Source organism: Gopherus flavomarginatus, chromosome 5 (genome assembly GCF_025201925.1).
Source record: "Gopherus flavomarginatus isolate rGopFla2 chromosome 5, rGopFla2.mat.asm, whole genome shotgun sequence".
Taxonomy (NCBI): Eukaryota; Metazoa; Chordata; order Testudines; family Testudinidae; genus Gopherus; species Gopherus flavomarginatus.
The window spans coordinates 120,743,884-120,770,565 of NC_066621.1; the positions used below are offsets into that span (position 1 = coordinate 120,743,884).

The following is a 26,682-nucleotide window of genomic DNA, read 5'->3' on the forward strand; positions in this document are numbered from 1 at the left end:
TGGACCAACTTTTCAGCTTCACAGAGCTCTTCAGGGCTGGGGAAAGTAACCAGAATGTCCAAGCTATGTACAAGGTGGGTCAGATTATTTAGTGTAAGGAGTTCACACATGTTGTAGGAGAGGACTTAAAATGAAAAGGACAATGAACACTTCGGCAGTCATAAGACAATGGAGAGTTAGTAGACAGCAGGGTGTGTTACAAGTTGTTGTAAAGGACCATAAAACTGGTAAAAAGAACGAGGAGTACTTGTGGCACCTTAGAGACTAACACATTTATTTGGGCATAAGCTTTCGTAGGCTAAAACCCACTTCATCCGATGCATGCAGTGGAAAATACAGTAGGAATATATATATATCTCTAATGAGACTAATCAATTAAGGTGGGCTATTATCAGCAGAAGAAAAAAAAACTCTTGTAGTGATAATCAGGATGGCTCATTTCAAACAGTTGACAAGAAGGTGTGAGTAACAGTAGGGGAAAAATTAGCATGGGAAAATAGTTTTTAGTTTGTGTAATGACCCATCCCAGTCTTATTTAAGCCTAATTTAATGGTGTCCAGTTTGCAAATTAATTTCAGTTCTGCAATGTCTCATTGGAGTCTGTTTTTGAAGGTTTTCGTTGTTGAAGAATTGTGACTTTTAGGTCTGTAATTGAGTGTCTGGGAAGGTTGAAGTGTTCTCCAACTGGTTTTTGAATGTTATAATTCTTGATGTCAGATTTGTGTCCATTTATTCTTTTGCATAGAGACTGTCTGGTTTGGCCAACATACATGGCAGAGGAGCATAGCTGGCACATGATGGCATATATCATATTGGTAGATGTGCAGGTGAAGGAGCCCCTGATGGTGTGGCTGATGTGATTAGGTCCTATGATGGTGTCCCTTGAATAGATATGTGGACAGAGTTGGCTTTGTTGCAAGGAAAGGTCCCTGGGGTAGTGTTTTTGTTGTGTGGTTGCTGGTGAGTATTTGCCCCAACCTGAAGCAAATACTCACGCAAAAGGAGCATACTGAAGCACCCGTAGTCCTGCCTACTCTGGATTGTCAGCTGGGCACCATTCTCTACCTCCAAACTCATAGTAATAAAATAAAATGAATGTGCTTCAAATGAATGTGCTTAAACTTTTTTTTTTTTTTTTTTAAATGGAGGGAGCCTTGCTGTACAGTGACTGGAATGCCCTTCAGGCTTGCTCACTCCTCCCAGCACCCCAGGGCAAAGGCATGTTCCGGACCAAGAGGTGAAAGCTGCTGTAGCAGACTACAGGGAGTGCAACCCTGGATTGTCACAGAGAGCCAGTCTCGGGAATGCTGGAGGCTGGGCATGTGATCTGAGTGGAGAGGTGGCAGGAGTGTGTCTTTAAATTATTAAAAAAATGCTTTTTAAAAAGGGGAAAATACATTTGGCAAGATATTCCTCTTACAAGGCTCTTGGGTGACATATAGACACATTTATGCAAGTTAAAAAAGGATCTGGCACCTTGCCACTTCCCTAGGCAGGCGTAGAAAGCAAACAAAAATAAAAGAGGGTTACTTGATACAGAGCTTTGTTTTAGTCTCACCAAATGTTTTGCCCACTGATATTGGCTGAGCACTATCACAGCCAGTAAAGGGCCTTGACAGAGGAGTCGTCGTCCTCATTTCTAACAAGGAAAGATAATTGTTGCACCAACCTCTGATCACTTTCACTAGGCACATTTAATCTGAGAGAAGATAGCAGCATCTTCTGCCTACTACAGGCCAGAGAGCATGGCCAGCAGCCCTGAGAGAGTAATCACACTGAAAGATTTGTTCATCATTTCCCAGAGAAACAGAGAGGAGAAATCTTTGTCACTGTCTCTTCCCTGCTTTGAGTTCAGCAAATGCAGTTTGACTGTGGTGGCCCCCACTCCCACCACCACCTTTATATACCATCAGAAACAGCCTTGGCAAGCATTTGTTACTGGGTTTGACAACTAAGCTTTCTCTCTTTGAAAGGGAAAATCTGAGGTATGCTTGGTGGGAAGCTGGTGATGTTCACTTTGCTCTGAAGCATCTTGTTCCCGTGGCTGTAGAGATATGGGAGCCACTGTGCGCTTGTATGTATGATGCATATATGTTCTCCATGTCATACATGAGCACCTCTGTAGAAGTCTAGGGATCTGTGAATATGCCTGTAGCTATTTTGTTAAACTTGTGTGTGGATGCATGTACTTGTGCACGGATGCATGTACTTGTGCACACTCTGGGTGTGGATGCATTTACGTACATGCTCCTGGGGATGTATGTGGGTCTGTGCATGTTTACAACTTTGTGTGCATGTATGTGTGTGCCTGCATGTGTATTTGAACTCCTATGTGTAAACATGCGTCTACTGTGGGTGGGTGGCTGAGTGTTTACACAGCTTATCTGTGCCTCACCTGTGTGTGTTCACCTGAATATATGTGAGCGCAAACTGGGTGTGCATGACGGTGTATCATGTTTAGCGATGCCCACTGAGACTGCAAATGCACTGCAACTTAGATATAATAAATGTCTTGTGTTCTCTATGGCAAACTGGACCTACTTTCTGTGGCAAGGCCCCAGGATTCTAAGGTATTCTGGAAATTCTGTGGCAGCTTCAGATAGTGTTTAAAAGTGGAGGTGTCTATGCGACCAAAGACCAATATGAATATCCTAATGAGCACAGCATTCCCTGTGTTTGTTTTGATGGTAACTTGAATATATTTTACATCTGTTTTACATTGTCCCTGCATTTTCAGTTTTTGGCATGCTAGAGATTCTGCACAGGCAGTGAGTAATGACATCTTAGGAGCAGTCAGTGGGGGGAACTGGAGGGGCCAGTTTGCACCTGGGGAGTGGTGAGAGGTAGTTTAGCGTTGCAGATGAAGCAGTTGAGCTGGATTATTCTACTAAAATGATCAGCATGGAAATAGTTAACCAAGCGGATGTTGAAATTTCCATCTTTAAGCATCACTCACCAATTCATTATTTATTTATGCATTTGTATTGCCATAGTGCCTAGGAGCCCCAGGCATAGACCAGGACCCCAGCGTGCTAGTCACTGTGCAAACACAGAAGAACCAATATGGAAGTTCATCCCTTTCAGACCTATGGTTTCAGGATTCCTGCAGACCCAAGACATCACTACATTGGTTTACACTTGGGTCGGGGTTTGTGTCCATTTAGTCCTAAACCTCTCTTTTGAGACAATTTAAAATTAAATGGGGTACGTACCTTGAATTTCCTCCTTGCCACTAACCCCACTTACTGAGTACCTAGCACCTCCTACAGCTACATGCTGGCGTCAGTAATGACTAGTGCCCTTTTCTGAGTCATGAGCACCCACTCCCAGCATCACAACATCCCCTTGCACTATGACAGGGCAATAAGGTTAGCACTGACTCTGAAGAGAGCAGGCTCCCTACAGAACCTTGTTACTCCACATCCCAGGGTCTGACTGCAGAAACAACTGCTAGGCCAAGTGCATCTAATTTTTGCTTTTAAAGCAGCTGGGCAAAAGGTTGGCAGTGTTTCAGCATTCTCTTCTGCTGGAAAGGAAGGCAGTTGGCTTTCTCTGAACATGCCACAATTGAATTAGAGAGACCCATTAATAATGTCAAGTATCAGGGGTAGCTGTGTTAGTCTGTATCCATAAAAACAACAAGAAGTCTGGTGGCACCTTAAAGACCAACAGATTTATTTGTGCGTTTTTTTACCCACGAAAGCTTATGCCCAAATAAATCTGCTGGTCTTTAAGGTGCCACCAGACTCAATGGTTGTTTCTATTAATAATGATGAGTCAACTTAACTTAATTCTCTCAACTAGCTAATGAGAACCCTTTAGAAGGGATAGGAGGAAAATGACAGGGTGCCTGGCATCAGCTGAAAGGGAAAAATAATTCAGTCCATGTGTTCTAGCAACAGTAGTTTAATCTATTTAAACTCCACTGTGGTGCCCATCACTGTGCTAGGAGTTTGTTTCAGTTATGTGGGCCATTTGGGACACACACATACTAGCTGCATTTCCTCACTGCATAAATTGTGCATTAAATAAAGTATCTGTATACCCCTTTAAATTGTTATGTGATCTGTATAAAACACAAACAAAAATCCTGCATTCAAAGATCATTAAGTTGCCAAGTCAAGTACACAAAAGATAGGAAATGACAGCATTAAGTTGTCAGTGCAAACTTAATTCTGTCCTCTTGTGTGTATGCATTGTGAGACAGTCGTTAATCACATGCTATTTTGGATCCTGCCTCATTCATTGTACAGCATGGATGGTACTCAGGGCTGTGTAACGAATGAAGCTGTGTCTGTAGGACTCCTGTCTTATTTGCTATAGAAGATAGGTGTGTAGTGAATGAGGCAGGGGACTGAGAAAATATGGTCATGTGTTAAGGAGGCTGAATGCCATGCAAGATAACTGGATTCTATCCTTGGCCTTACTTGTTTCTTCCAAAAAACAGTAAAAAATTATAACAGTAAGTGTTAGACAATAGAGATGTAAGGATTGGTATACTCCCCCATGTGTGTGTGAGAGTGTATTCTCTTAAGAAGGATGGTTTTGGAAGCCAGTCCGCTTATGTAGCTGAGGATGGACTCCTGAAACTCTGCCAGGAGGGTAAAGAAGGGGAGACAGAAGATATTTTTAAAAGATTTGGTGCTTAAATTCCCTCCTGGCCTCCATTTGTTCTGGGAAGTGTGTAAGAAGTAGGTAGTTCCTCCAGATGTCCACTATTTAGAGAAACACACCAGCAGGTCTGTGGACAGCAAATGACTGACTCCTAGGCAGGGTGCTCCTACTTGGGAAGGAAAGAAAGGAGAGTGAGTGGGTGAGCCTCTAGGTGTGCGTGCATGTAGGATGAGAAGGGCAATTATAAAAATGGAAGATAGGAAAGGAGAAAAATGGATGCAGGTAGAAATTGCTGTTAAATGCAATCTATCTCACATGGGCATTACAGGATTGTTCCCTACAGGAGAGTCTCCAGCACTTTGTTTAGCTGAGAGTCTAGCTTAAACTCAATCACCATTTCTGTTACTGTGACTTACATTGCAGTAGTGCCTAAAATGTGCTAGGTGAGTTACAAACCCATAGGATGAGAATGGTACATTCCTATAAGTAATATTCTTAAGCAAATCTTCCAACTGTGGAGCTGCATTGTAATCATGGTGCTTTGATTCAGAAGTAAGGAGGAAAAGGGCTGGATTTTTCACAAGGGCTCGACACCCAAAAGCAGGACCAGATTTTCAAAGAAATCTACTCCCATTTTGAAAATCTTCCCCCAGTTGTGGGTTTTGAGCACTTGAAAACTGGCACTGGGCTCTTGAAGATCTGACCTCTTATTTCCTAAATGATGGAGTTCCCAACTTTTCCCATGGGAGACTATTCCACAGACCGCATTGGGAAACCTGTCCTGATAGGTTAAATTTTCCTTTTGCTCAGTTTCAGTTTGTTACAGCTAGTTAATAATAGCTAAAGCAATAGTCTGTATAACTAATCAATAGTGATTAGTTCTGTATAAATGCAATTATTTATAGTGGCCACAGAATCATTCAAGTTCCAGATGAAAATGACCTACTGGATCTTATATAGTCCCTGTCAATGCAAGATTGTTTCATACAGCCTATTCTCCAGTGTTTTGTCCTGTCCAGTTTTAAATCATCCAAGCAATGGAACTTCCAGGACTTACACTTGTTCCCTATATAATTAAGAAATATGTCCTCAAACTCCTTCTGAATTGTCCTTTCGCTTAATTTTGTTGTGCTAGTTTGACCCACCCTAAACAATTTTCTCCTTCTTGTTTGTGCCATTCCAATAATTAATCAATGGCTTGATTGAACTACCAAAGCGATTTTTGTGGAGATATGGGAGAGGGAAGTGATCTTTCTCTGTTTGTATTTCAGCCCATTTAGCTTTTTGGGCCAAAACTAGAAGAATTCCTTTTTGCAATGGACAATGATGCCTGATCAACCAAAGTGGCGCTGGGCACCTCCCCTCTGAAGGACAGATCTAAGACATTGGGGTGTCTGTTTTTCAAGTTATAGTGATTTGTTCTGTTACTGCAGAAAACTGTATAACTTTTTTTCTAAAGGTTTCCTTATATACTACAATATTCTACAGTGACTGGTCAAAAAACTATTCTGCAGTCAAGTGTTACCATAGAACATGGGAGCATTTTTTTTAATACATCCAGGAGTACCAGATGGAGTCCTTTTTATCAATAAGTCCCTGATATTTCAGTGTGGGGGCTGGTAGCTGGTAAGGAGCACCTTTGCGCTGAGGAAAGTTGTTACAAGTTGTTATACAGCCCATGTGTCTGTCTGTTTAACCTGTCTATTTTAGGGTTTTCTATAGCTAGCATTGCCATAAGCTCTGTTGTCTGTGCAGGAGGAGATCAGAATGCAGAGGTGGAGAGGGCAAATAAGTGGAGAATAGTGGGTCATTGTGAAGGCTGCTCCCCTCTCACTCCTGCCTCCTAGCACTAACTGCATTTCTGCTCCCATCCAGTAGGAGACACTGATGATTTGGGCCTAGCCCCGCTGAGTTCTCACCTTTAGGGGCTGGTGAGAGTGAAAAAGAGAGGAGAGGGGAGAGTGACATCCAATTAAAAATATGCACAAGCCTTCTTATAACACAGAGAAGAGGAAAGGGGATGACACCAGGTGCACAGGGCTTTTGTGCGACTCATCGAAGGTCAAAAGCAATGGAATAAAAGTTGATACTTTTCAAGTGAGCTGCCTCTGAGTGTTACACAGGCATTTCCTTGGGTGGTTTCCCCTCTCTCCCTTCTTCTGTGGCAGTCTCTGGTTGACAGAGCTGGAGGAACAGATAAGAGGCAAGAGAACGAGAAGCCTGTGTGTGTGTGTGCTTGGCTACTTCAAACAGCATCTGTTGCATCCCTCGCATTAGCTTTTCCCTTGGCTCTGCAATGAGTAGCCAGGGCTTTTTGTTCTTGCTGTTCAATAAGTAGCACAGTTATGGTGGGAACAGTTTATGCCGTATTGGTGAGGGATGGTGTTGCTCACTCTTTGTTTCCTTTTCCCAATTTTAACAGGTGCCTAGAGCTTAAAGCTATCACCTGCCAGATGCTCATGCAAACTCTGGTGTAAGCTTTTGCAGCTCCAGTGGGGTTTTGCTGCAGTCTTTTCCCCTCTGCCTACACACATACACACACACACACACTTTCTCTCTCTCTCTCTCTTTCCCCCCTTTGCGTGGATTTTGTTATTTTCAGATACAGTGGTGGTGGATAAGGGGAGCATCTAAGATGAGAGAGCAGACACTTTTTGTTTGCCTCCATGTGACTTGCATGTGCACACACCCTTTGAGTTGCGGTAGGGATGAAGGATTTGATGGGATAGGGAACTGCTGGAGTATCTTGGGATCTGAAGCATTAGAGAAGCTTGTGCGGACTGGAGCCTGAGTTAGGAGGGTGTGCAGATGTTCTGGAGGAAAAGGAGGTGTTTTTTTTTTTTTTGAAGTGGTTCATGTTTCTCCCTTCTATGTTTTCGTTCAGCTTCTCTGCTGGGGACTCAGTGTCCCAGGGATTCCCCTGGTTTGCTGTGAATGGGCCTGGGGTGTATTCAGGTCTGTTGGTGTTTTTGCAAAGGTGTGTTGTGTGCCCATTTGAAGTCACTGGAAGCTGCAGGATCAGGCTTGACATATTGTAGGGGTACCAGCAGGGAGCAGTTAGTTTTATTCTGGAATGTCTCTAGTCCTATCTTAACCCTAGAGCGACCAAGCTTTACACTCCGCATCTTCTCCTGAGAGATGTGCCTGCAGCTCCTGTGACATCATTGCATGATGGCTTCCACATTACAGATGATACATGGAGATTGTTAGCAGAGTGATAATACGGATTCTCTGTAGGCAGGGGTAGGGGGATATTTTGTTTGAGAGTCCTGCTAGCCAAACTATGCTATAGACTCCTCTGCATCGTCAATAACCTGGTGATAACATGGTTGGGGGAGGAGGGGAATCACTGTCAGCAACGCCCAGGGAGAGGCTGATAGACCCACAGGAACCACATTGTACAATGGTTGTTTCATCTGTTGAGAGCCAAGGGCAGGGGATGGGGGGAAGAGGGTTTCTTTATATGGCATTATCAGCTGTGTCTTTGTGTAGGTTTGCCACAGACAATGCAGCATGCATCCTGTGAGAGTTAAAAGCAGCCCAACGGCAGTCCCCACTTTCTCCTTTTGTCCTTCCAATCTTTCAGCTTTGGCTGCTCTGATCTTCTTTCTGTTCATCTTGTGCACGCTGACAAGGTATACATCTTAGGAAATTACACCTATCAGCGGCTCCCACATGAACAGCCTGGGCCGCAGGAAACGCTTCACTCTTTGTCTGCCTGGCAGTGAGACACTTGTGTCATTGAAGGATTTTTCTCCCTCTCCCTCTTTTCTTTTCTTTTAATTCTCTTCTTGGCGTCTGGGGAGGCCACAGCAAACACGCGTCACCTGGCAGTTATTGCTGTGAGATGAGCAGGTGATTACAGGCAAAAGCCAGGCAAGATGATAGGTGGGAAGAAAGAGGAAAAGCGGAGGGGAGCCTTTGCAGTATGTCTATTAGAGAGTTCACTTTTCATTAGCACAGAAGCCAGTTTAAAGGAGCAAAAGCAACAGCTTTTCCAGCGATTCATTTTTGCGTCAGACAAGGTTTTTTTGAGCTCCAAAGGAAAATAAAAATCTCCTCTCCACTCTTGTGGGTAAAAATGAAAATCATTCCTTGTTTATTGCAATTGATGTTTTAACCATCTTTATTCCCACCACTTGTTAATCCAGGCTTTCAGGCACTGTTTAAGTTTCCGAGTTAAAGCTCATCAGAAATAATTTCCTAGCGTTTTCCTCCCAGGCTAAGAAGTCATGACATTAATTTTAATATATCAGAATTAATGTTTAGCACTGGTGTGAAAGGGGCCAGAATGATGGACTTTGGAGACTAAAGTCCTCTATTGATCCACAAAAGAGATACAGTCTGAGCTGCAGCAGGCCAAGCATCTTCCATGCCACCTTGCAGATGTGTCTTTTCCCAGACTGGAGGGACCATTGCTAAGGGTGAGGGCACAAGACTCTACTACCGGCATAGGCAGTGCAACGTCTCCATATAAAAAAGATCCTGTAGACACCGTGGACTAAACTTTTATACCTAGTGTAAATTGGTGGAAGTTACACTAGGGATGAATTTTTCCCAGTCACCACTCAGATCATGCAGATTGCAGAGGTTGTCAGTATCTGCTGCCCGGTAGCTGATACTGTCAAGAATAAGGAAAGCTAAGTCCTAAGTACAAACCACAGTTCTTTCCTCATGCTCCATTCAGTCTTGGGTTCTGTGCTGAAAGCAAGGGCAATAACTGTTCAATCTCCTAACTGAATCTACCCCACCACAATCATCAGATGTAGATCAGGGGACAGAACGCAGGCAAGTCATATTCCCACTCCCTTGCTTATTCTACCATGTTGCCTGTGTGGAGGGGGGGAGGGAGAGGATAAATATGAGCCTCACCCAGGGCTGAACCTAAACAAGATGCTTGATACTCCATTCTTTAGCAAAATAGATCAGTGACATACAGTTTGATTCTGACAGAGGGACTGGACGGAGAGGAAACTCATGGCCCGATTTCTAACCTTTTCCACCACCTTGAGGTCTCACAAATCATATGGCCAGCAGGGACGGATTTACATTCATTATTTTTCATTTTTGCAGCTCTTTGTGGATCTGGTCAGCACAGCAAATGGTCACAAGGCCAACTATCCCCATGGTGGTTCCAACCATAGGGAGCCTCTTTCCCTGACACATCCATCTCAGTTCTGCAGACACACAAGCATCTGAAATGTGGTGTTCTTACCTGACACAACTTAAACTTATGACTATGAACTTTATTGGATCATGACAGAGAGAGAGAGAGATCACTCCCATTTAAAGAATGAACTCATTTTACAAAACAAATCTCTCATGCACCAAACTCATACGCATCTGGGAAAACTACAAATCTCCTTTGCAAGTAAATCCCTTGGGAACGGTGCTGTTAAAACTGCCCATTGTAGCAATAAACTTCCTCTTACCACTTAAGACAGGAAAATGCAATTGAAATCTGCCCTCTTCCTGCAATGGTTGTGCTAAATAAATGGGTGGACTGTGAACTACCCATTGACACCTAATAAAGCAAGGCAGAGTGCTGTTCCAATGCTTTATGGTGTCACCAGAACCCACTGATGTATTTATAGTCGCCTTCACAGTTTTGCCCTTAAAAAAAATAAATTGGGCAGGTTGTTTCTCTCTGCCCCTCTCCTGTTTCCCAAAGGCAACTGGTCCACCAGTTTCTAGCCAAATGGACACAAAGGGGAGGTGCTCTGCACCTCCCTTATTTGGGGGCAGTCATGTCCATTGCAGCCCCTGAGCCAAAGTAGGACAGTTTTAAGTGATGACCTAACTCTTTGGTGTGTCTCCTGTCCACCCTCCACCTCCCATGCTGTAGGCCTACTGCTGCCTAAGTGTCGGGGACTGAGCTTGTGCTAGGGCAGGATGAGAGACAGCTGCAGTGGCTGTGCCCTGTCCTCCTCCCCCTGCAGGCTGTGCCAGCTGCAACAGCCTGGGAGTCGACTGGCACAAATAGGAGCAAAGTCATGGGAAGACAGAGAATAGGGTTGTCCAAGAGGGCATTGAATGGAGATTAACAGCAGGAGAAGTGTGTTTTACAGAAAGGGGAAGAAGCCTTTCTATTTTTGTACCCCAGCCTTAGGACAAGCATAGTTGGAGGGGAGGAGAGGGAGAAGAAACTCCCTTGCCATTTCCCAGAGGTTGTGCCTGTACCTGACGCTAATGTTAGTACCGTTCTTCAAACATGTTCTGCTCCCATGGAAGTTAAAAAATGTTGCCATTGGCTTTTGCAGGCACAGGATCAGGCCCTTAGTTTTTAAAACTTCTACACCTGCCATCACTTGTCATCGAGGGAACTAGTGACCAAGCTTGTAATATGGTAGTTCTGTCTCTTTCTGAACACTAGCCACTGAGAGGAATTGTGGTCATGAAACAGCAGATTTGTATTGTCCTGATCACTGGCTGGGATAGTTATTTTAAAATATATTGTCTGTATTTTATAAATAAGCTGTTTGGTGATGGGCTACATTTTTAAATCTTTTCTGAGAGAATGACTAAATTCCTCACAATCTGACTAGGTGACAAACATTTCAAGATACTATAATTTGTACTTGATCGTACCTTAGAATTGAGTGGGTCAGAACTTTGGGAGAAAAGGACTGAGGGCTAGTGCCTAAACAGGAGACAGGGCTCATAGGCTCTGTAACAATCTCTGGGAGACAGTGTAGTCTAATGGTTAGAACAGAGCTAAGTGTCAGGACTCTTTGCTTCTATTCCCAGTTATTCCTCTCTCTCATTTCACTTCAGTGTGCCTCAGTCTGCATAGGTTTGATAATACCCACCTCATGGGATATTGTAAGGCTAAATTAATTTATTTGTAACTTAATTAATTTGTTAAGCTTTTCAAGTTCCTTGCATGATTGCTAGATAAATGCAAACTAGAATAGTTCTGCTTTCTGGAGGACTTCAACCTTCAGTGGTGAGTTCCAGACTGCTCTAGCCACTGCTTTAGATAGCTTAAACTAGAAAATAAATGACAAATATGACACACTAAACTAAAAACTCCAGGTGTGAGGTTCCAGTTGCCCATTCCGAAATGATCATAATGTATCAGGAATGGTTATTCCTCTCAACTGCCTATCAGTGAAGTAGCTCCGAGGTCCATCTAAAAATGCCTTATGTCTGCGCTGTATCAAATCAAAATCGATTTCCAAAACCACGGACTGTGTGATAAATAACTGTGAAATTAGTAGAGTTTTTCCATAAGTTGAGTAGGTTTCTGGTTGTTTGTGCACCCCTCCCCAAGACAACAGAATGCAAGTTCTCAGACATGCAGAGAGGTTCCTTTATTTATGAGCCAGGGGTGGTGACTAATAATGATGCTATTGGGAGGCAGCGTTGTTTAGTGGTTAGGGCTCCCCCATGGGAGTCTGGAGACCTTGGCTCTATTTCTAGGTCTGCCACAGATGCACTGAATGACCTTGTGCAAATCTCTTCACCTGTCTGCCTCAGCTTCCCCCTGTTAAATGGAGATGTTTGTAATGCAAATTGATATGCAGTTTAGGCTCTGAGTGAAGACTGCTGTGTCTACTGAATAGAATTATTATTTGTGAAAGGCAAAATCTGAGCATTTGGCTAAGGTTCTGACTCCCTGAGGGGTCAGTGCAACCACACTGGTTTGGACTCAGCCCACTGTGACAGAAACATAACAAACAACGTTATATAAAAACAATGTAGAGATTTAATAAGCACAGTGAGTCTAGGTTGCTGCATGGCTCTGGTGCAAGAAGGTAGGTGAAGGCACATAAGCCTTTACCTAGCAGAATATCCAAAAGCTAGGAAGATACTTGCAGTTAATGAAGGGCGTTGTTATGTGCTTGTGTACTGTGCTTAAAGCTGGTGGGGGGAGAGCCTTCTGCTCTGCATCTGCAGTAGATTGCATCTGTACAGCTTGTCTATTCCTCCAACTAATTTTAAATCACAGCAGAAAACACATTTCCCCACACTATAGCTTGTCCCTGGTAATTTCACTCTCCCCCTCTGCTATTGTTGCGAACTCTCTAGATCTCTTCGAAGCATTTTGATGCAGCGCTGTTGCTTCCTATAGCTTTCCTTCAAAGTTAGATTGCATGGCCCGCACTGCAAAGAGTTCCTGCCTGCCCAGTCACTGGTGCATCATTCCTGAGCTGTGCATACCCTCGGTGAGATCCGATTGAAGAAGAGCCGGTATAAACCTCCTCCCTGTGTCACAGATGGCCACACCATTTGGCAGTGTCTCTCCCATCCCCTTTTCTTTTATCTCCCTCCCCCCCCCGCCTTTTGTTTTCTCTCCCTTTTCCCCTCTCCGTCGCTGGCACATGGTTGATGCCAAACAAAAGGGGGCAGAGAGGGGAGAGAATTCCTCTCCTTTTGATCGGAAGGCTGCCTATTGAGAGCAGGGACGAGGCTGAGGAATCTTGCCGGCTCCCACTCTCCGTATTGCAGTTTCAGAGACAAGGCTTTTCCCCTCCTTTCCTCCTGCTTTGCTCTCAGCTCTTTCGCCTGTGGTAGAAAGATGCCTCGTTTCTTTCTTCCTCCCCGCAGTGACTGGGGATACAAATACTGTAATTCTATTTCAGAGCCATTGGAAAAGGGATGAGATGGGGCTGGAATGTGCCCAGGTGCCCGGTGGGGCTCAGGAATGTCAGATCATCTCTCCCCTGTGTATCTATAGACCAGGCGAATTCTCCACCCTGATTTCAGCCCGGGAGGACACACACACACAGAGCCCGATTTCTATCAGATTTGCTAAGTACCTGCAGCTCCCACGGACTTCAGAGTTGTAGGTGCTCAGCATGTCTGAAAACCAGGCTGCCAACTACGTTTGTGTGGTTCGCCTCTATTTATACTGAAGCTCGGCGAATGCTGGAGGCTGTGGTGACAGGTGCATTAACAATTAGGCAGACAGATATGAGGATGTGCTTTGCTACTCCTTTCAAGAACCAGCCCTTTAAACGTGGAGGTTCTGAGGCGGATAGGTCTGGGTCAGTATCCGCAATTGATTTTCTTCCTCTGCCTGCATGGGGATTGGCTTTGGGGTTTTGTTTCATGACTTTTGTCTGGATTTATTTTTTTATTGTCAAGTATCAGAGGGTAGCCGTGTTAGTCTGGATCTGTAAAAGCAGCAAAGAATCCTGTGGCACCTTATAGACTAACAGACGTTTTGGAGCATGAGCTTTCGTGGGTGAATACCCACTTCCTCAGATGCATGTCATGCATCTGAGGAAGTGGGTATTCACCCACGAAAGCTCATGCTCCAAAACGTCTGTTAGTGTATAAGGTGCCACAGGATTCTTTGCTGTTTTTTTATTGTGTATTTGTTTGCAGTAATAGATGGACTTCAGGGAACAATCCTGCATTGGCCCTAGTGAGGCAGGTTGTGACTTACATTATGATTTCATTATAAGAAAAATAGCCGTTAAGAAAGCATCGTTAGCCAGAGCAGAGTCCAGGAAGAGAGAGAGAGGCAGGGAAGGAGTGTGAGTGAGAGAAAGATGTATATGAATGGAGGAGGTGGGACGTCAGCCCCCTACTCCAGCCCCTCCTTTCTCATGAACCAGCCATTGCCTCTGCAGAGTGTTTGGGCTTCACTGATTCGCTCTCTGGAGTGAGCCTATTTGCGTGCGGCTCGCCCATTTGTGAATTTGGCTCCCCGAGTCCCCTCTTCACTTCACCTGGGCTTCCTGGTTGCCTTCACTTGCCCCCTGAGCATCCTGCTCCACCTAAGGCTCTCTCTCTCTCCTGTGGATTCTGGACTTCTTTCCTCTTCCCCCTGCTTTTTTCCTCTTCGCTCTGTCTCTTTCTCTCTCTCACTGAGTTCTCTGCCGCCTGGATCCAGAGGAAGGAGGATACCCATCCAGATTTGTGTGCGCCTAGCAATTCTGCATTGCAACACTTGCAAGTGGAGAAGCAAGAGAAACCCCTTTTAATTGGGATAAAAAAAATCAAAAACCTTCCCAGGGTCGCTGGCTATTTTTTCTTTTGCCCTTCTCCTGTTAAGTGAGAGGCAAGGATCACAGACAGGGAAAGTCATCTAGGATCCCGGAGGAACCTGACAAGGGAAAGATCCAGGCTCCTCCTTCCTGACATGTGTGGCTTTCCTGGTCCCTCCTGGCGGTTTGGTGCAGCAGCAGGGTTCCTGGCACAGTAGAGCCAGCCCTGGGAAACATCGACCTTTAATTTTTCCGTGTAGTTGTTTATTAACCTTCCCCCCAACCCCCATTCTCCTCCCCTCCCATCCCCTACCAGCGCACACACCCTCCCACCTTGGAAGTGACTCTCCCTTCTGCTAAGATGGGCCCCTTGACATCATGAACTGTATTCTGTCTTCCCGGCTGGAATTCAAACTACCCGTCTGTAGGTGCCCAGTGCATTGACCATGCACCTGAGAATAGACCCCAGCATCTGCCCAGGACGCCACCCTGCCTGGACCCTGTGGATGTGCTCCCTTTTTTGGGGATGTATCGTCAGCTCGGTTTGGAGTTCCTCTAACGTGGCTTCTTCTGCCTCCTCTTCCTCGTCTGTGTCTCAGGCTCATCATGAGCATCATTTCCACAGCAGCAAGCACCACTCTGTGCCTATTTCTATCTACCGCTCCCCTGTCTCCCTACGAGGAGGACACGGTGGGTTTTCACTCTTGTTTCCTTCTAACCTTTTTCTTCAGAACAGCTGTAGCATGCAGGGGAGGGGGGCTCGAGAACAGAATTTCACTTTCTCTTGCGGGCCTGTTTTTTCTCTCCCCTCCTCCAAGCCCCTTTTATTTACCTCTGTCACCTTCCTCGTCCTCCCCCCAAACCCGCTTTTATGAAAAACCGCCTTAAAACTGCCAACTTCTCCAGGCAGATCAGAGCTGTCTTGCTTGGGGGGGGTTAACCCTCGGCTGCCCAGCCGTGAGCCCCACTCCCAGGCTGCGAAGCCGGAGGGACTTACCGCTAGCGGCTTCAGGGCTGTGAGAAAAGTCCCACGCAGCTTGTCAGCCGGCTATTGAGGCTGGGCGTGAAATTGACCCGGCCGCTCTTCTTGCCGAGTGTGCCAGTGGGGCTGGGTCCCGGGGAGCCGGAGCCGGGGGTGGTGTTATCAGTTGCTTTGGGAAGCCTAATGTTTGAGAGCGGATCTTCCTGAAATCCGAGAGCTCTCTGGTCATGTGCTGCGACGGTGCCTCTGTTGATGCCGAAGTGGGAAGCTTGGATCATGGGTCTGCATGAGCAGGCTCCAGTCACCCTGCTGTAGGTTAGGACATGCTGGTCGCATGGCGCGCGCGTGTCACACACCCCCCCCTTCGGGGAAACAGCTTGATGGTTCGAATGCATGTGTGTTTGGAGGTGAGCTGTGTGTGGTGTTGGGTGTGGACACAGTCACACATCCTGGCGGGCAGAGCGGGGACAGAGTCTGGCCGTATGCTATGTAATCGGACACCGTCTCCATAAAACGGCAGCTAGTTAGAGTCTGAGGGCTGTACTTGGTCTAGCAAGTTAGAAGGGGACGAGGGTTTACCTCGGGCTCCTCTTCAACAGGGCGGGGCGGTACAGCGTGGGTGATGTACAGCAGAGGGTCTTCTCCGGAGACATGCCCTAACCCTCTCTGGTGTGTTTGGGAGCTCCCCCCTTTCCCCACTGCATTCTAGCCCTGAGCGCTGGGGAGAGTGTCAGAGAAGCTACAAAGGGGGAGGGAGGAGGATGCCAGCACTGGCAGCTCGCTCTCTGTCTCTCAGTTTTATTTGATGGAGTTGTCAAGCAGCTGGGGGCTCATAAAGGGAAACGCTTGCTCTTGACGCTGGGTTATCGCTGATCCCTGCTGTGCCTGGTATTGGCTCCCTGAAAAACCTGGGGAGAGGCAATAATAGGAACTGTATTTAAATGCAGCCCGGCAGAGCGAGCGGGGGAGGAGGGAGAACTGGGGCAGGAAAGAAGGCGAGAGCAGCGCGGTGAAAGGGGGGGGGAGGTGTGCTCCCTGGCGTGCTGAGCAATGCTGAGCTGGTGTAAACCTGCCAGGCTGGGGGCTGTGTGCGCTGCTCCTGGTTTCCCTGCGTTCCCCGGGGGAGGGTTAAACGGGAGCGCTGAAATGCAAGCAGAGCTGGATTCCATGGCAGCTGTGCTCTCTGCTCTGCTGTAGCTGCCCTCCTTGCCCTGGTGAGGGGCGTTAGCCCGGCCGGGGCTAGTTAAGCGGCTTCTTCTCCGTTGCCAGCCCAGCAAGCGCTCAGCGCCCTCTAAACCTGCCTGCCCGTTTGCACTCGGCTGCCTCCAAGCAGGAGGATTTGGGCAGTGGCCAGGGAGCCCCAGACAGCTGAGTGCCTGGCCTTTTGAAAAGAGTTTCTCCAGAGTTGCAGCTGAAAGTTGCAGACCCACTGCAGGGCATCAAAGTGTGAATTCCAGGCTCTTTAGCCTCTTAGCTCTACCAAGGCCAAGGCAGCTCTGGCATATTGCTGAAGGCTGGGAAATGACGGGAGCACCAGCAATGTTTCAGTCTCTGCCATCCCTTCCTTCACTGTGTGTTCCCAGATTTCCAGACCTTGCCCCACCCAGGCTCTGTCTGTTCAGGCTGTGAGCTCTTCGGGATAGGGACTGTTGACTGTTCTGTTTGTACGGTGCAGGTACAGTGGGGCCCCCTTCTTGGCTGGTCCTTAGGCACTACCATAATAAACATGGTTAATAATAATAATAAGTAATAATAAATAATGAATAATAATAAACACTCATGTGAAGTTGAGTGAATGGGGATGGAGTTCAATAGGTGGCATTGATTGGATCTATGTGCAATGTCTAGATATGCTTTCGTTCAATTCTGAGGCTGATTATGAAAGTAATGAGAGAACTAGCAGCATTTTTTTAACCTACCCATATCTACAGATCTGGCCATGCACCATCCTGACCTGCAGCACTGCTATGTTTTCAGTCCTGAATCCCCACATAATGGCAGCTTAGCCCTGTTACGTAGCATCCCTTGCTATTCCCATTCTGGATTTCCCGCTACAGCTCTCCCAATGCATCTCTGACCTGAAGCACTCCCAGCTATTCTATTCTTGCACCTTGTATACAGCTCTGCCAGTGTGCCCTCTGATCCCAGTCCTGATCCCTACCACAGCTCTGCTCCTGCACAGTCCTGACCCTTAGCATCCCCTTCTCTTCTAGTCACTGGCTTCCTTTCCCTCCAACCCAGTCTGTCGAACAACTGTAACAGGTACCCTGCCCCATCTCATTCAGAGCACCCTGTGGTCTGGGATGCTGGAAAAATTTGTATAGTGGGGGTGCTGAGAGCCATTGAACCAAACTGTAAACCCTGTATTTGATGGAATCCACTTCAAGCCAGGGGTAGCATCCCTAGTTCCACCACCTATGCCTGTGCTCTTTGCCCTCTAGCCTTACCTTTTCAGCTGAATGTGTGTCAGTTTCTGCGGAGGAGGAGAAGTTTGGTTCATAAACCACCTATGAGTGAGGATTTAACATATGGAGCAAAATGTTTTATTGGGTAGCCCTGATAAAGGTGGCAGAGAATGGTCCATGAGAGTGTAAATAGCCTCCTTTCTGCTCTATATCTGGCACTGTTAGCCCTCACCCCTTCTTCCAGCTTCACCACTTCCCCAAAGCCAGCAAATCCAGTGGAAGATAAAAGCTGTCCTCAGCTTTGTTCAGGGACCTGGGGCATTTTCCTTGCTCCCTCATTGCAGTAACAAGGCAAGGGAAGTGGAGGGCTCTGTGAGCTGATGCCAACACATGAGCCAGCCAGTCATGCCACACAGGAGGGTTGGCATGGAACCCCCTCTGGGAATGAGCAAGAGTGAGAGGGAGAAAGGGACCATGAAGACAGCTGGTCTTTTACCAAAACACAGGCTTGGTTTATATCTGTGTTTTTCTTTCATGTTGTACGATAGAGGCACTTAGAATTTGGACCTGTGACAGCTTTGCAGAGTCAGAACTCAGAGAGGCGGGATGTGTGTGTGCGTGTGTGTGAAAAGAGGCTGTCTGTGTTTACTGGGATTTTGATTTCTTCTTTGGTGGATGAAACTAAAGGGCCTGATCCTGATCCCATTGAAATTGATAGTTGGGGCAGGCTCAGGCCTCAATTCCCAAGCAGTTTAGTCCTTCAGAGCCTTTCCATCCCCAGTGCCCCATCTGTACTGCCTGAACCAAGCTGTGACTATCTAGAGGGCAGTTTTAGAGGGAACTTGATCTCCTCAACCTCTTCTGAGTCACTTATGCACCTCAATCTTTGTATGCATATACAAGTAACAGATATCAGAAACTGTCAATCAGTGTGGAAAACCTCTGTCCCATAGAAGGCAGCCATGATAGTGTATAGCTCTCTAGATCAGTGGTCTCCAAACATTTTTGACTGTGCACCCCATCAGTAAAAAAATTTTGAGCACACACCCCTGGCCGCGCTGGTTCTACCATTTCCTGCCCAGACTGATGAAGCAAACCCCCCCCCCCCCACTTTGGAGACCACTGTTCTAGATAAATGAATACATGTCCTCCTATGCCTTTCTTTGGGGCTGCTTTTGGGCTTCCACAGAAATCAGTGGCAAAACTTCCATAGAGCAGGATGGAGACCTGAGCTGGCAGTCTGCTCAGTGCCAGTATTGTAAGGGTTAATACTGAAATTTCCAAGCTGCTGCTTTTCCACATTCTTAGCTGCAACCTGTGAATGCTGAAACTTGGTACAGCGTAGTATATAGGGGAGCTGGTCTCTGTATAATGATTCTCTGAGCCAGGTGCACACCCGTGTCAGCAGGTGAGCAAACAATGCCAAGCAAAGCCAGTTCTACAGGTATGGGGAAATCCCCCATTCTGTGTGTGGACCTTCCAAAGCAGAGTGGGATCTCTGTCGTGAGGGAAAGCCATACAACCCCAGCTGCTGCAGAAGGGGCTTCTGGGACCTAGCTTTTGAGACACGAAAAGAAGTCCATAGTGCAGCTAAGTTTTGGGTTGGTTCATCTGCAGCCCAGATATGGCAAGGTTTCATCCACTCCAGAACAGCTAATGTGAGGTCCCCCCGCTATGAAGCTCCTTAGCCCCCTGCTGGATCAGCTGCTTTCCCAAAGCCTGCACCAGTGGCTTGCCAGTCCCTTGCTCTGTTTTTTTCTTTGCCTGCACTAGGCAGCTGTATAATGTGTGCCACTGGTTGACAGATAAAATAAGATTTGTATGTATTTTGTTTTAGTGATGAATTAATTAATTCGGTTTCTCCTTTTCTCCCTCCAGCCATATTATTCTCCCCCCCCCCCTCCTCAGCGAATGGGGGGCATGCAGAGCTGTTGCGTGACACCATGTGCGGGAGGGCCAGGACCTTGGTTCTGCTCAGCAGGCGTGGCTGGGGAAGAGGCGATGTTTTTTACCTTGCAAGGACCAGGCTCGTTCAAGCTGTAGAGCGAGTCACAGTGAAATGCGAGGGCTTCTTGTGAGGATTGGCAGCGAGGAGTCACCATAACTTGTAGGTGGCAACTCGGAGGCCTTAGTCACTTCTCACATGTCCTGTCATGTATAGTCTCCTTACATGAAGCATTTATGAGGGTTGTAATATTGCTAATTTATTTTTTTCAGTTGGTGAGTGAAAACTCGTGTTTGTGCAAATGAGGAACTAATCCCGAATCAGTGCTGTGCAAACATCCCACACAGCTCTGCCAGTGCACCCCAATTCTGACCTGCACTTCCTACTATTCTAGTTCTGGCTTCTCCTCCAGTTCTGCTAATGAAAATTCTGCTAGTACTCTCCTTACTGCCTTACCCATACAATTCAGCCAGTGACTTAGTTCTTGATCCATAGCATTTGACGTGTTCCCCTGTAGTGTCCAGTGCCCTTATTCTCTGAACACTCACAGAAATGCCAGATCTGCAGTCCCCAAAGGACTAATGTACACACCAGATTGTATGACTAACTCAGAATCAGCTCCAGCTTAATATAACAGCCCTGAGAGATATTCAAAGTGAAAACAACAAGTTTATTATGATACATTACCGCTTGAATCTTGAACGAGTGAGAATATTGGATACAAATGGATAAATCTAAAACAAAACCATAACATGCTTTCTAGAGACTAAACTTAACAGGTAAACTTCTTGTCTAAAGAAGTTTCATTTCACCCAATGTCTTCTGCAGCCTTTCAGCCAAGGTTGGTAGAGATCCCATTTTTATGAATGTAAACACACTGCCAGTTTACTTATGTACAGGATAAAGCGGTGTTGTCTTTGCCTTCTTATATCCATAAAGTTCACTCTCTGTTCCCAGAGTCAGGATAACCTTCCCTCAGCGCTCATGGCTTATTTTTCCTGTGTGCTGCTTTCCTGTTGGTTTCACATTTCTCTGCTATCTTTGTATGTAAATAGACATTCACTGTGTTAGCTTAAAGTGCTTAATTTACACCCGACAGAGACAAATGAATAACCTCTCTTGTCTGACAGAAAACCTGTTAGCCAACCATGCCTGTAAAACATATTTTCAGTAAACCTACATAACTCCTTATATGTATCTGTACACATACATCTCACAATGATATTAATGACCAGTGGAACCCACACTTTCATTTAAGACCTCACATGACATTCTTTAGTGAACGAGGATGTACCTACCAGAATCACATTCCTGTAACCCCTTTGCCAGTTGGCATTAAGGGATTCCTGAGTCACAGTATCAAGCAAAAAAACCTTAAGGTGCTGCTAGGACCAGATGGTATTGTTTTAGTAAATGACCCTCTGCACTCTGAGTTAATTCTGAACTATTGCTCAGGGGGCGCTGTGCTGCTGGAGGTGCCCCCTTTCAGAGGAGACATACAAAGTTTCTGATTCCTTAGGCCTGGTCTACACTGGGGGTGGGGTGTCGATGTAAGATACACAACTTCAGCTACGGGAATACCATAGCTGAAGTTGAAGTATCTTATTCTGACTTACCTCCTGTCCTCACCACACAGGATCGACGTCCGCGGCTCCCTGTGTTGACTCCGCTATCGCTGCTCGCTCCGGTGGAGCATGTTCGGGGATCGATATATTGCATCTAGATGAGACGCGATATTTTGATCCTCGAAAAATCGATTGCTACCCGCCGATATGGCAGGTAGTCTGGACGTACCCTTAGTCTTATTAAAAATCCCGTGGCACACTTTGCAAGAGGTATGTTAGTCCTGAGTCATCATTAAGTCAGGGCTTTCTTCCTCCCTATATTTCCCACTGAGTTAGCTGGTGAGTTCTTCTTCATGCTATCTTCTCTGCTTTTTGTCGGTGTTGCTGTGAGCTGTGAAACAGCTGCTATGTTCCATGCCAGAGATGGCTGTGTTTCAAAGATAGGTAATACTGGTTTTAGTTTGTTTATCGGTTTTAGGTTGTAAAATAGTTTTCTGCTATTTTGGAAGATAACTTACACTCACACTTACACTATACAATCATTATAATTACAAAAATAAAATGACAATCTTTTTAACATTTCTGTGTTAGTCATCATTTTCTCTTCCATTGTAACTAATTACTAAAGGAAATTTTGTTAGTCATCAGCCAGCTTTTTCTCTTTTTTTTCTTGTTCCTTCATCCTGCTACAGTGGCATCAAAATACGTAAGCCATGTTATGATGCCATAAGCACTGTAGTCCACACTCCACTGTAGCTTCAAGCAGGGGCTGGTATGGGAGACAGTCATCTCTTGCTGGAACATTTAAAAGTGGAGAGTATTCATCTGGTGGTGGTGGTGGTGGTGGTAGCCCCAAAGCTTGAGTAAATTAACACAGAATTGATCAAAACATGGGGGAATATACTGCAATACTGAATATTCTGTCTTGGCTAGGAAGTGGACTGGATAGGAGCTATTGCATCTTTTTCCATTTCTATTCACTATGATATAAAGAGGACTTGCATTCTGCTTAAATTGGGCAGGGTATCAATCCTGCACTGGCAGAGGTGTGGACTGGAAGATCTAATAGATCTTTTCTATTTCTATCTTCCGTGAATATTAAATTTGAAGTAGAGGAAGGATGGTCTTGAAGTTTACAGTGTAAACTTCAAGTTGGCCTGTAGCTCTGTCTTCTTATGTGATCTTGGACAACTCCTGTTCCCTGTCTCTGCTTTATACCTTTTTTAAAATGCGGACAGCAGCAGTGACCTACCTCCCAGCAGGGTTGAGCTGCTATGTCCATTAGCGTGCATTGAGATCCTAGGTAGGAAGCAATACAGATGTGAAAAGTCCCTTTATTACTCTTGTGCTTTGGCAACCCAAAAAAGTAGCCAAGATCAAACTCTGCCTGAAGAGGAGGAAGGACACTTTTGAATTCTGGACACGGAGCCTGGCAGTGTTTTCCGCAGTGGTTCTGAAGTCTGAATGGGGTCTAGCCACAATTGCCACCTTTGTTATTTTCAAAGGAACAGCAAGAATGTTTTACGATGGAACGCTGGCTGCTCAGAATTCCAAACAGGCACTGGGAGTGTGGGTCTGTAATTTGCCATGGCCCCCTCACCGTTTGCTCAAATTACTTCTCTTGCTCTCTCTTTTTGTGTGTGCGTGTTGTTTTTGCACATTAAAACATAACTGCATATACCCCTGAGTGACTTTTCCCCAAACTATGAATTTAAAGTACTTCCAACACTGTCTTTTAGAATTTGAATATAATTATATGCTTTGGGTGTAAATTGTGGTTTTTGCTACATAAGAAACTAATGGAAATGATCTGCCTTCTCCTATAGTTTACAGATTATACACTTTAGATCTGGGAATATATATTTAGGCTGCTTTTCGTATGGTATATTAAAATGAAAATGAACTCGGTGTGAGCTACAGTAGTTGCTAAACGTGCATAGCAGGTTGATAGAAGACAATACTGAACTGAACCGGTGTTAGGGTTTTACCCTAACATCTTTCTATCACACCTTTGTCTCTTGACATTCCTGTTTGTTGGGCAAAGGGTGGGTGAAAGATACTTGACTGCACAGCAGTCGTCATATCTGCGGCAGGTCAAGTGGGTCCGGTGAATGAAGCAGACTGTCATAAGATGTTACTGGGGGGAAAGAAAGCCCTGCTCCCTTGTTTTGAATATCTCATGGTAGAATGTCTTGGATGCTTTTTTTTGTTTGTTTGTTTTGGGGTTTTTTTGTTTTTAATATATAGAGCACTCATGCAAGCTGTGCCACCAGACTGACCTTCCTCTGGGTAGTCACAGAGCAGACACATCAGAGCAGTGGCAGGGCAATCTTCCTCCATGTTGCCCATCAGGGGCCCTCAACCTGCTCTAGAAGCACCTCCTCTGGGGTGGAGACTAAATTCATTCTCTCAAGATAAAGCAGTTGTCTCATAGGTGGAGGTGGTTGGTTTTCATGGCTCTGTTCCTAATCAACATATTGGACTACTAGAGGAACCAGTTGTCCGAACCTGAATGGGAAGGCTTATGTGGAGTCTCTCTGCAGGTGCTCACAACTCTTTCTAGTGGCTGGCACCTGGGATCACAACACCCTGCTACTTATTGTGTATCTACCAGAGTTGCTCCTTTACCTCAAGTTGTAGCGATACCATGGTGTTGGAAGCCATACAAGTACCTAGACAGATGGCCTGTGGTTTTGATGCTGAATTTTCTAGGTTCTGTCCCCACTGATGACCATGGTTTGATATTAAGGCAGGCAGCCATTGTTTGTGGTTGTATGATGCTTCAAGCTACTCTTCGATGGGAAGGTTTGTTGAACAGTGTTAGAAAAGACAGTTATGGGGCCAGTCTGTCATACTGTGCTGCCCTTGAAGTGATATTATCCCAGAACTATTATCTGGGAAGAAAATACAAGCTGCACCCTCCTCAGTTGTTACCAGATTTGCCTGTTACTTTGGAGTACATTCATTTATTAGGGTTATTATTCTGGGGAGGGGGGCAACTGTAATTCTATCAATGTACTGCGTGTGTCACTTGTGTTCTCATAAGGAGCTCTTCTTCTCCCTTCTGCAAGTTCCCTCCCAATGGAGCTATCCTGCAGGACCTAGGTTCCCCAGGGCTGGGTTCTTCCAGCCCCAGAATTGGAGACTCACACTCACACTGAGCACATCTGAGAGGACCGGTTTAATCAGCACTAGCAATCTGATCCCTCCTATGCCCTGGGACTCAGCAGGATGCTCAAAGAGCACCTCCAAGCTGTTACCCTCAGATGCCACGGGCACCACATGGAATAAAATATGCCTGAGCAGGCTGGATCGAGCAGCACTTCCAAGCTGCTACCCTCATATGCCCCAGATTCAGCACGTCCCTATCCCCACTTTCACATTACAATTGTTCTGGTAGTAACCCACTTGATGAGAAAACCCCACAGGATTTTTGGGTGCTGCAGGGATCTTTAGCTTAGGTACGAGAAGCGTTGCTACAGAGTGAATGGGGAAGCCAAAACCCCCCTGGGAGGAATGGGGAGAGGGAGAGAGAGAAGCAATCAGCTTAACCATGAAAGTTTTTTATTGCCAGGTAATAACCGTACAAGGGGAGCCAAACAAAGAAAACAGTTATAATATTAATTCTAACTTAAATTTGATTATAAAAGTCAGGTTTGGAAAACTATAACTGATTACGCAAGTCAGGGTCAGAAGACTATACCTAGAGAGAGAGAGAGAGAGAGAGAGAGAGAGAGAGAGAGATGGGGTCTCACCACTCCGTGAAGCTTGAATGGATCAGAGTTCCCAGGTGGACGTGGTAGCTGAGGGTCCAGAGTATTGGAGACAGGCAAGCCCCCAGCATGATCAGTCAGGAGAAGATGAAGTCCCAATGGAACCGATGCAAATTTTGGATCCAGGCATCAGAGCACTTACTTGAGCATGGGTAAGGGTTTTTGTAGGGAAAAAACAATGGTTCAAGGGAGAACACAAGATTTGTTTATGGGTAAACTGATAGCTCAAGGGAGTATACCAAAGTTGTTTTGTTCAGGCTAGACGATAGGAACTGATCATTCCTGGCTATGGGCGATGTTCCTTCCAGGGAGCTCACAATGCAATTAGGCAGCTTCAGTGTTTTGGATACCAGTAAAGGATTTATTACTAGAATTGGTCTGATAACTACTGAGCTGGGTTCATTAACTACTGGGTTCATTCACAGCTACTGAGCTGTGCAGGCATGGGTTCGTTAACATCTGGAGCAGAGATCCCCCATCATGCAGTGCTTCCCTGCTTTTCTGGTCCCAGAGTTGCATGTGGTTCTTTTCTTTGAATCTCTCTTCTCCATTCTGTATGCTAATGGAGATGCCTCCCTCTTCCATCTTGAATGCAAATGAGGCTAGAAGAGTTTCCTTATCCTGTCACCCTTGTCCAGAGTGGGGTAGGTGTGTCTTCCACTGCCTTTTCATTGCTTTTTGTACGTCTTTCTTCTGATCAGCTTTGGTTCAAACAGAGGCTCGAGGGGAAGTTCTTTTATGAGTCAGGCAGGCTGAGTACTGCACCCTGGTTCCTCAAGAACCCAGAGCTGACAGGTAACACAATAGACATATAAAGAAGTCTAATAATTTACAAATCATCTCTCCTTGCTCGGCTCACAGAGCATTTGCAAGCTCTGCTGGGAAAGCCTGAACTCCAGGGTTTCATTACTGTTTTGGTGGAAACTTGTAGCTCTGCTCACTTTCAGACTGGAAGGCAGGCCTCTTATGGCATAGGCTAATTCATTTAGCAAAAATGTTTTTGGTCCCTTTTACTTCCTTGCAGAATGGCTGAGCAGGTTTCGGGAAAATAAGAACGAACCTGAACCCTCACCCAGAAAATCAAACTGAACTTTTGACAGAAAGAAGCTTGATTCACTGTTCTTGCATGCCTCCATGCTCTCTGAAATCCTTGCAGGCCGACCTTTTTCCATGGAATTTCCAGTGTGGTTTGTAGATGAGGAGATTCTGATTATCTAGAGGAGCATTCTTAATTTTGGGTGTTCATTTGAATCAAGCGTCCAAACTTCATGTACTTCATCTTTTGTTACTTCCCCAAGAAATGGTGACCACTTGAGAATGTTACCCAATAAACTCTCAGACAGCTACTAATTCTCTAGTAAGTGCTCTGAGCTCTGGGTATCACCATTTTATATAGATGTTGTGCTTTTTGTACCACAGCACTCTGGAGTCTTGGAGCCTTGAGAGATGAAGGAGTCAGA

The 26,682-nt window shown here is 45.6% G+C and overlaps 1 protein-coding gene across 27 annotated transcripts in view; it reads left to right on the forward strand.

The window, feature by feature from the left end:
* Window positions 1-26,682, forward strand: part of NRXN3 (neurexin 3) — a 1,481,114-nt gene that overhangs the window by 955,113 nt on the left and 499,319 nt on the right. For 2 of the 27 annotated variants that reach the window (XM_050953189.1, XM_050953190.1), the window contains exon 1: window positions 14,283-15,242. The exons of the other annotated variants lie outside the window; for them this stretch is intronic. In XM_050953189.1, coding sequence (XP_050809146.1) covers window positions 14,999-15,242 — 244 coding nt within the window. In that variant the 5' untranslated portion in view covers window positions 14,283-14,998. Of the gene's footprint in view, window positions 1-14,282; window positions 15,243-26,682 lie in introns of those variants that run through there. 27 annotated transcript variants of the gene reach the window in all.